At 46.5% G+C, this 14,357-nt stretch overlaps 4 protein-coding genes across 5 annotated transcripts, besides 1 other annotated feature; all 4 read left to right on the plus strand.

Annotated features, from left to right (window-relative positions):
• TSTA_065450 (uncharacterized protein) lies at positions 1-2,376 on the plus strand (the record flags this gene model as incomplete). Its single annotated transcript, XM_002340435.1, has 2 exons — positions 1-139; positions 190-2,376. 2 exons carry the CDS (start codon positions 1-3, stop codon positions 1,830-1,832), a joined length of 1,782 nt encoding a protein of 593 aa, XP_002340476.1. The 3' UTR covers positions 1,833-2,376.
• Positions 1,904-1,926: a microsatellite.
• A 4,070-nt stretch (positions 2,377-6,446) lies between the features above and the next one.
• TSTA_065460 (uncharacterized protein) lies at positions 6,447-9,505 on the plus strand (the record flags this gene model as incomplete). Its single annotated transcript, XM_002340436.1, has 9 exons — positions 6,447-6,522; positions 6,623-8,143; positions 8,200-8,287; positions 8,435-8,547; positions 8,605-8,652; positions 8,729-8,763; positions 8,822-8,910; positions 8,974-9,114; positions 9,165-9,505. 8 exons carry the CDS (start codon positions 6,447-6,449, stop codon positions 9,047-9,049), a joined length of 2,046 nt encoding a protein of 681 aa, XP_002340477.1. The 3' UTR covers positions 9,050-9,114; positions 9,165-9,505.
• Positions 9,506-10,511: 1,006 nt separating this feature from the next.
• TSTA_065470 (salicylate hydroxylase, putative) lies at positions 10,512-12,554 on the plus strand (the record flags this gene model as incomplete). 2 transcript variants are annotated; one of them, XM_002340438.1, is made up of 7 exons in its annotated part: positions 10,512-10,567; positions 10,626-10,630; positions 10,683-10,759; positions 10,814-10,871; positions 10,919-11,651; positions 11,698-12,032; positions 12,100-12,554. In XM_002340438.1, the coding sequence occupies 7 exons, from the start codon at positions 10,512-10,514 to the stop codon at positions 12,135-12,137; spliced, it is 1,302 nt and encodes a 433-aa protein (XP_002340479.1). In that variant the 3' UTR covers positions 12,138-12,554. The 2 variants fall into 2 exon arrangements, with proteins under 2 accessions (XP_002340479.1, XP_002340478.1); XM_002340437.1 differs by having other exon boundaries at positions 11,698-12,554.
• A 322-nt stretch (positions 12,555-12,876) lies between these two features.
• TSTA_065480 (NADH-dependent flavin oxidoreductase, putative) lies at positions 12,877-14,285 on the plus strand (the record flags this gene model as incomplete). Its single annotated transcript, XM_002340439.1, has 2 exons — positions 12,877-13,059; positions 13,113-14,285. The coding sequence occupies 2 exons, from the start codon at positions 12,877-12,879 to the stop codon at positions 14,205-14,207; spliced, it is 1,278 nt and encodes a 425-aa protein (XP_002340480.1). The 3' UTR covers positions 14,208-14,285.
• Between the last annotated feature and the right edge of the window lie 72 nt (positions 14,286-14,357).

Genomic DNA, 14,357 nt, shown 5'->3' on the forward strand with positions numbered 1-14,357 from the left:
ATGTCTAGTTTTCCCGATAGATTCAACCGTGTCGACACCAACATGCCGAAATTGTCTACGCCCGTCCTGACGGTGGATGCGGCCAAAATCCACAAGGTCGACACGGCCAATACTCAAAGTCTTCACGGCATGTGGCTCGGTAGGTGACCTCTTGAGCCTATCAATGAACACATACTAATATTTGGATAGTCTTCTCGAAATGTGCAGATTACATGGAAGAGGGACGACGTTTAGAAAATCTTACCTGGCGTTTGTGGACGCGTGAGACATTTTGTGTCGCTCCCGCCAGTGAATCCGACACCTCTGCAATCCCGCTCCTGCGTGCCGAATCCTCGGAGATGCCACCCTTGTCAGCAAGTGTCGAGTCTGCCGCGTCTGTAGACGAAGACCGCATTGAATCGCACATTAAGCCTGGCCCAGTTGAGGTGAAGCCTGCTGTGCTTAACGACGAGGCTTTAATGCTCGGAAAGGAAAAGCATATTACTTCTCTTGATCTAGAGCGAATGGTTTTGAACATCAAAGAGAGAAAGGCTTTAGAACCTCTTCCAACCAGTCCGACCGTGGTCGATGTCACTCCTCGCGCTGCCTCTCCTCCTGCATCCACTCCTCAGGAACCCGTCGAAGCGGTAATTGAAGAGCCCATGCGCCGCCCACACACTCTTCATTCCGCCGAGTCCTGTTCCACAACGACTGCGCCTGAGAACAATGATAGTGATGGTGTAACCACCGCAGGGTCCGACACTAGTGTCTCTTCATCGGGCGTTATTCCTGCCAGGCCTATTTTGACCAAGACGCCCAGTATTGTCCGCGGGTTTTCACCTTCCCAGATTTCATCGTCTTACCGTTCAAGTACGCGTCTTGCTGGCGCAGAGAAGAATTCCGCAGCTAAAGTGCCGTTACAGCAGAAACTCGCGCCCAGCAAGCGTAAAGGCGGAATGTTCACCTTGGGAGGATCTTCTGGCGATGACGAGAGCTCGTTTGAGGAACGAATGACCCCTAACCATACCATCAATCCCCATCGCAGTTCACTATCCGAGGAACTTAGTCGCCAACCTACTGAGACTACTAATGGCGTCTCTCCCGACAAGAAGGTTACTTCATTCCGCGACGAGGCCGAGTCTCGTACAATCAAGCCTATTGAGGAGCGTATCTACGAAGACGAGGATGCGATCGAGACAGACGATACCGAGGAGGAGCCATCCGAAAGTGCCATCGAAGACGAAGATGACGAAGATTGGGAAGACTCGGTGACGGAAAGCGGACAGTCGAGTGTGGACGACAAGGAATTGTTCCAGCGGGTTGATTCGCGGCCGAACTTGGTCTCGAGACCGTCTCTGTTGACTATGATGATGCACCAACCAACGAAAATGGGCATGCCTACTAGATCTTCCCCGGCATTGCAACGATCAGTACGAGTCACGCCACCTAATGGACCTTCGACGGGCGCGTCGCCAGATGACGGCGACAATTTGACTATGAAGGGTCGCGATGTACCACGATCGAAGCCGATTATTGTGAAATCTACTGCACAGGGGTCTGGAGCGCACTCACCGCGCACGACGCGACGCAATATGTTGGCAACCGAATTAACCGAGTCTCTTCGTCGACATTTATTGTGGGAACGGCAACAAAAGAATACGACGGCCACAGCAGTCTTCAAGCGTCGCCATACAACCCACGACATGGCCAACCTCAAAGAATACCCCGGTCCGAAGGGACAACCGGCTGGCGACCGTACAGCCGACGGCAGTGCAAAAGATACTTCTAAGAACAGCTCATGGAACAACTACAACGATTACGGACCATGGGAATACCATGTCAAGGGATGGTAGACCCTTCACCATTCACCAGTCAATAACGTCCAGGAATGTACGAGATTTATTACAGCATTAAACGGCGTTGCTTTTTTTTTTTCTTTTTTTTTTTCCCTTTGCTTTCTTCTATCTCAACATCCACTTTCCCATGCATTGCGAGGGTTGGCTGTTTGCATTATTTTATCACGATTAAAAGACCTCATGGCCCTGTATTTTTTTTATTCCCTCCTGCCTGTTTCATTTCAGATCAAAAAGAAAAACCAAGCCTCGTTTATTCGTTATGATTAGACACTGTTTCTCATGGGTATGACACCATGTTTTGGGACCGACCGACCGAATTAATTGTTATGATGGCATGACATTCCATTGATCATGATGAGGAAACCTGATTGTTTTTACACCATTTTTTGTCTATGGATTCGGGCTTTTTTTTCTGGGGGACTTTTGATTACGCGAATTGTTTTGATACCACTTGAGTATTTGTTTGTTTCATACACTTTTATGGAGTTGATTTGTTGGAGAGAATAAAAGTGATTATTAAATATCTATTGTCTATTGATTGATTATCTCATTGAGTTTGTAGATGTAGAGTAAATAATGAAGTAAACAGTCTCGGTCTAGATTGTCGTTGATCTTGGAAGGTAGCTATTGACTCTGTACATATCCATGGATATGTGTATACTGGATGAACCGGCAAGCGCTTATCGCGGATTTAGTCTTCTGTTTACAGCATGAAAATAGGGCTGGAGGTGTCCTCGTACCTAGAATGGTGTGCCAGCGCACAGCCCTCGAGTACAAGTACCTTGTCTATAGTTACATACACCAATATTATATAAATGTGATATACTACTTATCATCCCTAGGTAGATAAGTTAGTACTTGTCACTGACTCAGTCGTCGGAGTCAGTCCGATAAGTAAACACATTAAACCCATACAGGCAGGTCCCTAAACCAAACCCCCAGAATGCTAACTGTAACTAACCCTCGGGGAATGATCATATGAACATTTTCCCCTCGCAACAAACTAAACCCTAAACATTCCGCTGAGACCTGTCGGATACTCCCGTGACTTGTCATTGCTTTTTCTATACGCGCAGTATGTACTTCGTTTCTTTTCTTTTCTTTTGTCGTGGCTTCTGACGTCTATCTTACTTATTTGATTGTTTTCTTGGTATCACGCGCAACGGGGAATTGGGGGCAATTAATACATGGATTTGCCGGGTCTAGAACTTTTGACGGGAAGCAACTTCGAGCAAGATGTTGGATTAAGCATTGTTCGTCTTATTCTTGTGATTGCTTTGTTGTCGCTAGATGATCAACAAGAGAGATAGTACTTGGAAAAAGCGGTGTAAATATTTCTAGGATCTTGGAATCCCGTAAGTATTACATATGCTCTATTATTGAAGGGTGCAGTTAGCAGATAAGTAAATGCAGGTCTTCTCTACCTGATAGCCTGGAAACAACAAATAAATCAAGTTGTGCGTACTTTGTAAGTCGAGGAAGAGTCGAACAGTTTGTTGGTCTAGATCATTTATGTACGTGCTGGGTTGGCATGTATGCTGTGCATACATGTGGCTGCAGGTGGCTACATAGGTACATGACTTTGACCCTTTAAGTAGTAACTCGAGAGAAGTACTGTATACGTACATGCACTCGAATCTGAGAGTGGCTAGGGCTATGACTCTGATTGTGTTGATGTGTCAGATTAATTGAACCATAGTGAGCTCAGTAGGTATTACCAGGTAGATTGAAGATGCGATATACACAATACTGCCACAATGAAGTGAGAGTGTCCGACATTGATAGGAAAACATCAAGACAACGAACAACGAACAAAATTCCCCAAAAAGGAAATTTACCGTCTCGCGACGAGGGTTCGGGTGAACAGGTGACTTTCCTCCCAGGCATACCGTTACTCGTACAAACCGTAAATTACAGTCCCTACTTCAAAATGCAACATCAGAAAAATCCTACCTCCATCTTCTAGGCCCGATAATAATACGCACGGAGTACAATACTCCACATACTACTGCCTACTCGGAAAGGGCTGTCGGTCAAACAAAAAGAAAAATTATCAAACACGGCATACCGAAAAATTTTCACCGCTAAGACTCGGCTGCCCGAGAAGTAATTAAAAAACTATCGGGTTTGGCCACTGGCCACCACTGTTAGGCAGAAGCTCCACTTGGCAATATGGACAGGGGCGAATATGGATTCTAGGTCTGCCGATGTTAATTGCAGATGACTGGAGCGGCTGGGAAGAGTTTCTTGGAGAATTCAATGAAGGGGTGGAGATGAATTGGATTGGATTGGACGGGAAGGTTACAACTCACGTGTACAGAGTATGAATGTCCACTTCTTTTCAAGGCAGGTTTCTAGGGTTACTGTGAACACATTTATTGATCGATTGGAAAATTGTACGAGGTTGTCCTTGTCCTTGGTTTGATATTGTAACTATTCTGTGTTGTAGTACAAACCACGTGTTGGTGTAATACAATTTACGGCCAGGAAACATTGCCATGGAATCAGGTCATACAGTCTCCTGATGTAACTTGCTTACCCATCAAATCAAGCATACGGTGTATCCGCACTGAATCAAGATACTTGTCTTAGCCGTTCAGCTGTTCTGGTTTCAAGGTCTCTCTATTCAGAGATTCAGAGACTGTGTAGGTATTTTAGGTAGATCCAATTCTGTCAATTGACCTTGTAAGACAATAGAGGATATCAAGGAGCAACTGCTGTCTTGTGACCGACTCAGGGGTGGACATTGACGTGTACCTATGCTTGACACTATCGATACCATCCTATAATGTGAACATGTACATCGTCAACGTATGATTTTGAGTACATATTTACTGTAGTATCGATGTACTCGTGTGTAAGCATACAACGCTGTTTAAAACAATACATCGTATGTATTTGGCGACTGTGGTACAATGATACAATACAGCAACTGCCCATCCACCAATCGGAAGTTTGAAAATTCAAAAGAAAGATCCATTGCAAACCTTAATTATGCTGCGTTGATTCGCTGCCAGCTGAAAATAAAATGGAAACTAAGCCTCTTTAGAATCAAACGGTTCCTAATTCTTTTCGTCCTTCTGGAAGACTTACTCGTTCGGTAATAAGGCTGTCGGTGCACTGTACCCCGATCTTGTGGGGGAATGCATCTCATCTCCATACTTCATTCAGTTGGCTATGCACAGATCTGGTGTCCGTCGGTGAGTCGAATGTAAGTACATAGTACTCCGTAATGAAATGATATATCCCGTAACGGTACAATACCTTACCATCTGTCCTCACGCGTGGCAGATCGATGTATTCTTTACGTAGTACGCCATATTACTCATTTCGACCTCACTTTGCTATCGGCTTGAAAGCATTCAATTAGATATTCCTTTCTTCTGGAAACCTCATCCGAGCCATTTCACTTGTTGACTGGCAATTGATCATCGGAGAGCTGTTCATCAGAATCCAGGTTTTGACTCCAGCATGAATCATAACCACGTCCTATGCTCAAAAAGGATTGGTGGAGAAGCGCGGAGTGTAGGCGTTAAGAGTGCTTACCTAATATTTCTTTATGCCTGAGGCATCAAGTGTCAGGCCTCAGGCTGAACCTCTACCCAGCCAATCAGACTGCGTGTTGTCGACTCATCGTGAGTGATGAGTTTGAGCCAATCATTAGCTCCAAAATCAACATCTCAAGTCTTCACCTCGAGAAAATATGATTTTTTAGTAAGAGTGCAGACGCGTGGTGATGGCCATGTAAGAAGTGATAATTGTGAGTCACCTTTTCGATATCGTCCCGCCTACAAAACCTTTAAACCTGACAAATCTCGCCCAATCGTGGTATTCTCCGTCAGACGAATTTACCGCGAGATACAATTATTGTTGCTCGATATTGCTGATTTCACGTGGACGCGATCGCGGTCACCAGATCAGACTCATTGCTGCGTTGGCATCTCAACTGCCTAAGATTAGAACTTCCGCAACTTCACCTGTCAAGGTTATCCTTGTTCTCTTCCGCCACCACCTCGTATAGGCGAGTGCTATCGCAAGGTAGTTATCCTCTGTTATATTGCACATACAGTGTAGATCTTTGATACTGATTATTCCCCGCGTCACAGATACCGTCCACTGACTGGCTGTCAACCGTCCCCATGGAGGCAGCAAACCAGCCCCAGTCAAGTGACAGCCTCAGCTCTGCCCAAGCCAACGGTAAGCTCAGTCGGCGCCTAGATTTTCTTTTTTTCCCCATTTCTATTTGTTATGCCCGTTGTTTCCCTGCAGGTACTGCGTAATTGCTCTTCTGACCGATGCGCTGTACATTCGTCACCGCCAGTCGAGCAAATGCTCGTATCATTTGTGATACCAGCCCTGCTCAATGCTTGCTGCCGGTTCGCTTAACCTCTGCAATGCTGATCATCATGAATCGAGAGATGTGACAACGCCACATCTGCAGCTACATAGGCAGTCTGAACAATAAGCATACTCAGAGACATGCATGCCGCCCACTGATCGATTTGAGTAATCATCCTGATCACACGCTCATCGCTGACTCCGAGACTTATCAATATAGGTACCGCGCTTGCTGAGTTGGCAAGCGCTCAGCATCAGAATAATGCAGCCTCAATGCATCAGAACAGCTCCACCCATCCACATGGAAATGGCAAGCAGAAGCCCTGTCGCTTTTTCGGAACGAAAAAGGGTAAGTATGTTTACTTGATGTTTTGAAAGGGATTGTTTTACAATTACATTGTTTTTGTCGATACGTCGTATTGTCATTTGCTGGTCTGACCGTACAATAGGTTGTCGCAGCGGCGATGCTTGTCCGTACCTTCATATAGCCCCCGATCAAGGAGTGCCAGAAACAGTATCAGCCCCGACTCAATCCCAAAAGGTGAGGAAGACAAACAACTCGCAACGCCAGGCAGTCCCCAAGCCTGTCCCCAAAGCACAGCAAGATTCTCCCCGAGACTTCCAGATCGCGCAACTGAGACGCAGGTTCCATCCCAAAGAGCGACAGGATGACTCTGGAAACACTTTTACGTTTGGCATGGCCCCTACAGACCCGGACTTTCCATTTGACATGCCCAAGCTCTATTGCTCCTTGCATGTCCCTCATGATTGGCCCGCAGAAACCAGCAGACCTAGACTTAGGGTAACCAATCCGGACATGCCTAGAGGCTTTCAGATTAATGTTGAAAGGGGATTCGATGGGTTGATTGATTCTGCTATCAAGGATCGACGACCCATCACATTACTAGGGTTGATGAATAGTCTTGATAGAAGTCTGGAGCGGTTTCTGAGTGCCGAAAAGGCCCCGACGATTAAAATTGTGGCTAATACTACGGGTCGCAAAGCGTCGACTCCGGCACCATCAAAGGAAGAGCCGAAGAGTCAGGTTGAGGAGAAGCCTGCTACACCTATAGAACGGATTGTCCCTGTGCCGAAACGGGTGGAGTATACACCCGAGCAGCGTGCAGAAGCCGAAAAGACGAGAAAGTCAGAGACGAAGCAACTCGAAGCGCGTTTGAATCGGATCCCTCTTTACAAAAAGCTTGATGATCTACGGTATATCATTCCCATCACCCCTACGAAACTAGAGCGACTTCCGGTTAGTCTACACGCGGTGAAGTCGGTCAAGTTGTCTGTTCCAGCACTGTATCCACTTGAAAAGAGCTCTGTCGAGTTCCAAGCGATAGATACGGATGAAGCGCGTGCAGTAGAGCTTGGATTCAAGCAGTGGATATTGAAAGGGCCTCATACGACGTTGATGGCGCAGGTGAATTATCTCGCGAATAACATGCATCTTCTTCTGAACGCCCCGACGAATGAGACAAAACAGCCGGAGATTCAAGCTCCTGCAGCTGACCTTGATACCGTTCCTGCGCCAATTGATGAAGATCACGATCACGATAGCAGCGCAGATTCAGATCGAGCGCACATCGTATTCATTCCACGACCGCCCGAATGGTCAATGCCAGGAGGACAAGATAGCGATGATAGCGACTCGCCATTCGATGATAGCAGTGATTACGACCCCGACTCTGCAGAAGAATCACAAGATGGTGGAGCACCAATCACCGGCGCAACCAGCTCATCATCAACTGCAAATGCGCCTGCGCGCGGCACAGCCGTCAATCTACCCAGTCTAGAGATGTACGGCATCGAATTACTCGAAGCGAAAATGCTGTCCATCACAGCCAAATGTGATCGATGCAAAGAACACACCGATATCAAAAACATCAAATCAACAGATGACCCTAGTCAACCATCTCCGATAAGGGTGGAATCATGCAGGAAGTGTGCTAATTCGTTCAATATCGGTAAGCCCTTATCTATTCTTTCCCCAATGGTTACTCGGATGCTAACGTGACATTAGCATTCCGGCGACAACTCATGCATCCCAATTCCCAGCGAGCTGGATACCTGGATCTTGAAGGCTGCACTGCATTTGATCTATTACCAAGGTAAGACTGACGTTGCACAGCCCGCATATGAATTTGGATTTTGAATAGTGTCGTGCCAATTGACACGTCAATCGATGTTGCACGACCACGCCCTGCGACTCACCTCGTATCTGAATACTCTTGCGTGAAATGCTAATCAGAGTATAGTTATTTTCAACCAACATGCTCCGAATGTTCAACCCCCTTTCCAGCACCGGGTATCCTTGCTGTTCGCGGCGATTCCGCAATGGCAAGTTGTCGTGAATGTCACCGAAAAATGAGTACGCATGATGATATGTTTGAATACCGAAAAGGATATACTGACCAATTGGGTGTAGGTTTTAAAATCTCCGAGGTCAAGTTTATGATTGTCGGGGTATCTGCATGTAAGTATTGACGGGTATCATATGATAGTCTTGTCATGTGCCACATGAAGAAGCAATTACTGACTTGTCGTGTTAGTATCACATCTGCGAGTTGTTGCGCCAAGGAAGAAGGTAAGTTTTAACCATGTATTGTCTTGTTTACATTTCATGCTGATGATAATCGGGCCAGAACCGAGAGAATCTGGGTATTGTTGCCGGTCAAGAATTACCCCGTCGAGGACGATGTAAGCATTACGGGAAGAGTTATCGGTGGTTCAGGTATACCTCTCACCTATCTTCATTGTTCAATCAGAACTGACGAACTGACTTGTGGTGGAATAGATTCAGTTGCTGCGCCAAAGTATTCCCTTGCGACAAGTACATATCCACATTCTCACATCTTATTTTTTCTTACTAAAGAGTATACAGATGTCACGACGCAGAATCAGACCATCCAAACGAACACGGCAACAGAATGATATGGTACTCCCCTCTCCACCTCCCTATAATCTTTGAAACTAACAGTGTCAAAGTGGCTTCTGCTCCCGTGAACAAATCTACCGCCCCGAGACCTGTGGCGCATGTAAAAACGTCCTGGTCGGCAAATCCGGAAGCGGGTTTTGGGAAGGTGGCAAGGGGACGAGAGATAAAGTGAAGATGAGTAGGAAGGATCCGAGGAAGTATAAACGGATTTCATAGATGGGAATTCTTGAAAATGCGGTTGATGTATGTGTATGATTATGCAGGGGCATGGAAGCATTGGGTATGGAGTGATGGGTGCATTTGCATTTGCATGTAGCGGGAAGGGAGGAGAATAGACTTAGTATCTGCATTGACTTTAATCCATGGATATATGTTGTAAGCACTGTTGCTCGTGAAGAGAGAAGGGGAAGTCTTGAGGTCAAGCCCCATAGACTTATTCACACCTACCTAGGGAACGTTTTGTGGAGAAGTTAACTAGGTAATAGGGTTGCTACATATCCAAGCCGATGAAAAGTACAAAAATATGGAGAATATGGGGCTATTTCCTATTCGATGGCTTAGAAATGTACACATGGTCTTTTATGTGGTTAGATTCGTTCACCAGCGAGATTGACAATGTCTATTGTTGAATTAGGGCTTTCCGGAACAATACTTCCATCTTTGCGGATGCACTTCTTATTCCACATCTTGAGTAGAACGAAAACGAGACTGCCCTTTATATCTAGTGGTTGTTGAATGTAACGAGTCGGCATGATGGAACGAAGAGATACGCAATATCAACTCGGTACCTGGCGGAATCAAGTATCGTTGAATCGCTCCCAACTACTCAGCGTACGCTGGACATTATATGAAACATGATTCGTCGCACGGATTTCGGAGAGAATTTTATATTGAATCAAATTCCCAGCCAATCAGCAATTAAGGAAAATCGGCACCGCATAACCATATAAACAGTCAACTATCGGCTGTTGAGATCAACACATTTGCCGGGGATTCTACCCCAGTCACTGATTCTTTAGCCTACTTAGCACAGGACGTTATCTCCACTATGTTTACGGAGTAAGAAGGAAAAAAGTACAATTGGCCCCAAATGTCGTATGATCACTAATAAGAATTTCATCCAATGATGAATCTCAAGATATTGCGTTTGTAAGGCCAAATTCTCGTACTTTTGGGGAAGAAGACACGGCAGTTGTGTTGGAGACAATTGCCTTGTGTCTCCTAGGATGTTCCGAAGGCTTACGCTCTCGGATATCAAGACTGTACAAGCTATTTGCTTCCCCACGCGGATTCCTCCCCGATATCTTGTCTAGGTGTCTAGGTGTAGTCTGAGTATTTATTTGTTTCTTTCCGTCGTCGACCATCATCCAGGTCTCTATACACGGCACGTATACGAAATGCATGCACAGAAAGGGGAGCAGGCCAAAGTGCCTCTTAATGCTATAGTAGTCGGGTAAGATATCATTCATTGTATACGAAACTGAAGTATTCCGTGGCTGATAGTTCTACAGAGGAGGTACTCCTTACCTTTCTGCCCAGTGTATAGGTAGAAAAACTGACGCTAGTAGGTATCGGTGGAATTGCCACGGCACTCAGTCTGGGACGTCGAGGGCATAATGTTGTGATTCTTGAATCAGCGCCAAAGGTGACTGTCCAATCTGCGGGTCTGCTTAGGAGTAACCTCTGCTGACTGTCATAGTTGATGGAAGTAGGAGCAGGTATTCAAGTCTCGCCTAATATGGGCAGACTACTGGACCGTAAGTATGCCCTTAGAGCATTGTGAGCATCCTCTAATCGTGCACAGGCTGGGGAGTGGCATATAGAGAAAAAGCAACGCTGCTACAGCAGATCGATATTCGAAGATGGCAAGATGGCAGTCTGCTCGCATGCATCCCCTGCAATCCAGCACACGGCGACCAATTGACCATCCACCGAGCAGACTTGCACAACGCCCTCATTGAGAAAGCTCTCTCCCTGCCCAATGTCCAACTCCTCGTCAACTCGCACGTGGTTGATGTAAACTTTGACAAGACAGAAGTAATCCTGGCAGACGGCAGAGTCATCAGCGGGGACGTGGTTCTAGCCGCAGACGGTATAAAATCCAATATCCGACCCAAGATTCTCAACGACAACACAATAAAAGTGCAACCCACGGGAGATGCCGCGTATCGAATTACACTATCCCGAGAAGAAATGCTTGCTCATCCCGTACTGCGCGATATGATTGATCAATCCCGTGCAACACGCTGGATTGGTCCTGGTTGTCATATTGTGGCGTATCCGCTCCGGAATCATGAACTGTTTAATGTTGTGTTGGTTCACCCTGATCGTGGAACGGTGGATGATATGTGGACTATTAAAGGGTCGAAGAAGGACATGATTGATGAATATGCTGGATGGGACGAGAGAGTCACGCAGATTATTGCGAATGTACAGGATGATGCTGTCATGGAATGGAAGTTGAATCTGTATCCACCGCTAAGGACTTGGACCAAGGGGTCAATAGCTTTACTTGGAGATGCGTGTCATCCAATGCTGTAAGTGACTATCGCATCCCAATGATATCACAAACTAATCCGCCAGTCCATACGTCGCTCAAGGAGCCGCTCAAGCAGTCGAAGATGCCGGTGCCTTAGGAGCAATTCTCTCCTCCATCTCCTCTAAGCTCGACATCCCTGCTGCCCTCCAAGCATACCAGTCTTCCAGAAAAGAGCGTGCCGAACAGGTTCAACAATCAGGCAAACTGAACCGTATTGCTCTCCATCTTCCGGACGGGCCCGAACAACTCCAACGAGACGAAATGTTCCGTCTCGCAATGCAGGGGAACTCGGAGAGTCCCGATCGATGGATAGACGAAAAAACGCGCAAGATCCTATGGGAACATGACGCTGAGGAGGCCGCTCTCAAGACATTCCAAGGTATGTCCACGTCATTGTCCTAGTAGTTTAAAAAAAAAAATTGAAACATGGCTGATGTCGGAAGCAGAGTATCAAAATAAGCATTCCCGTGTAGCGAATCTTTAGACAAGTCCCGGTACTCTGATCCGACGCCACGCCAGCCATTCCTTGCTGACAAAAGTCGCCGAAGATTAAAAATGAGCTCATTTGTTGAGAACTCTTGAGACACATGGTTAGTAATGGGCTTAGGTGATCGGTTGTGGTTCCATATGAAAACTTAAACGGTGCAAGTCTCCGCCACTTGGTGGAGTATAGCGATATTCTTTCTGCAATTCATCTGTTACATATGTACAGTATTTGAGCGAATCATCTGATTCATTTCAATGGATGAGAATTTCACCCGAAAGACCCGAAGAAACTTCCAGTCTTGGATGATTCTGAACGGGTTTTACGGATATACAGGGATATCGATAAGGGCTCGCTTATCGCTGACATCATATCTCCAGTTAATTATTATTTTAAGTTGGGAGGCTTAAAAATGTCGAATCCTTTGATAGAGTAGTAAATACTGATACGGAATGGCCGTTCTCTAGCAATAGCCAGAAAACAATTGACTCATCTCATACGTAGGGGTGAGAAATTTTCAGAGAAAATTAGACTACTATGGTATAGAGCATGATTTGTAAGCTCTGATTCTATGATGATCGTAAGGTGGGTATAGGCGGGGGTCCTTGGATTCTATCATTCTTTTCTCATCTGTTCGCTCGAGTATAAAAGAGTCCTTGTCCCTCTTTCCATAGCATCAGTATCATCAATTAATCAATAGACTCCTTATAGAAACGTCATTTCAATATATTACAGCACAATGGCTCGCCGCGACAACCCTCCTGACCTCCAAAACACTCCCGCAAAGGGCATCTCCTACTTCTCCCCCGAGCAAAGTCCCCCTGCAGGAACAGCTGCAAACCCTCAGACCGACGGCACTGTTCCTCCCAAGCTCTTCCAGCCTTTGACTATTCGCGGTGTTACATTCCACAATCGCATTGGCGTATGTCTCACCCTCGCTCGCTCTCTTAGTTCCAATGCTTACTGACCTTACAGCTATCCCCCCTCTGCCAATACTCCGCCAAAGATGGCCACATGAATGACTGGCACATCGCGCACTTGGGCGGCATCGCCCAGCGTGGTCCCGGATTCATCATGGTCGAGGCAACCTCCGTCCTTCCCGAGGGTCGTATCACACCCGAAGATCTGGGTCTGTGGCAAGACTCCCAGATCGAGCCTCTCCGCAGAACCGTTGAATTCGTCCACAGCCAGAACCAAATCATTGGCGTCCAAATAGCGCATGCAGGCCGCAAGGCCAGCACCGTTGCTCCGTGGTTGTCATTCGGCGATGTCGCGCTTGAGAAGAACGGAGGATGGCCCAATAATGTCAAGGGACCTAGTGATATCCCCTTTTCCGACAGCTTCCCTCTCCCCAAGGCTATGACGAAGCAGGATATTGAAGACTTGAAAAAGGCCTGGGTTGACGCTGTCAAGCGCGCTGTCAAGGCCGGCGCCGACTTTGTCGAGATTCACGGTGCGCACGGCTATCTCCTATGCTCTTTCATGTCACCTCAATCCAACAACCGAACCGATGAATACGGCGGCAGCTTCGAGAATCGTATTCGATTAGTCCTCGAAATCGCGCAGTTGACTCGTGAGACTGTCGGGCCGAATTTCCCTGTCTTCCTCCGTATTTCTGCCACGGAATGGTTGGAAGAAAGCAAAGCCGGTGAACCTAGCTGGACGTTAGAAGACTCTGTAAAATTGGCCAAGATCCTTGCTGATCAGGGTGCTATTGACTTGCTCGACGTCAGTTCGGGAGGTAACAATGCCGCGCAAAAGATCAAGGGCGGTCCTGCTTTCCAGGCCCCATTCGCCGTGGAAATCAAGAAGGCTGTTGGTGATAAACTACTCGTCTCCAGTGTCGGTAGCATCACCTCCGGTAAACTGGCTAACAAGTTATTGGAAGAAGATGGTTTGGACTTCACGTTTGTCGGTCGTGGATTCCAAAAGAACACCAGTCTTGCGTGGACATGGGCTGAGGAGTTGGATTTGGAGGTTAGCGCGGCAAACCAGATTCGCTGGGCATTTTCGCACCGTGGTGCTGGCTCGAAGTTCTTGCAGAAGCCCAGTACTAGGTCTCATCATTAGCGTTGGATAGACGTGGAGTTGTGGTGCATATAGATCGTTATGTTTAGACAGTTAGTTAATGACCAGCATGATTTTAGCGAAATCTTCCCGTATAATGCGTATTTCGTGTATTTCGTAGATCTAGAAAATAGGCAACGTAATTCTTGCTGA

Source organism: Talaromyces stipitatus, genomic scaffold, assembly GCF_000003125.1.
Source record: "Talaromyces stipitatus ATCC 10500 scf_1105507295523 genomic scaffold, whole genome shotgun sequence".
NCBI classification, from domain to species: domain Eukaryota; kingdom Fungi; phylum Ascomycota; class Eurotiomycetes; order Eurotiales; family Trichocomaceae; genus Talaromyces; species Talaromyces stipitatus.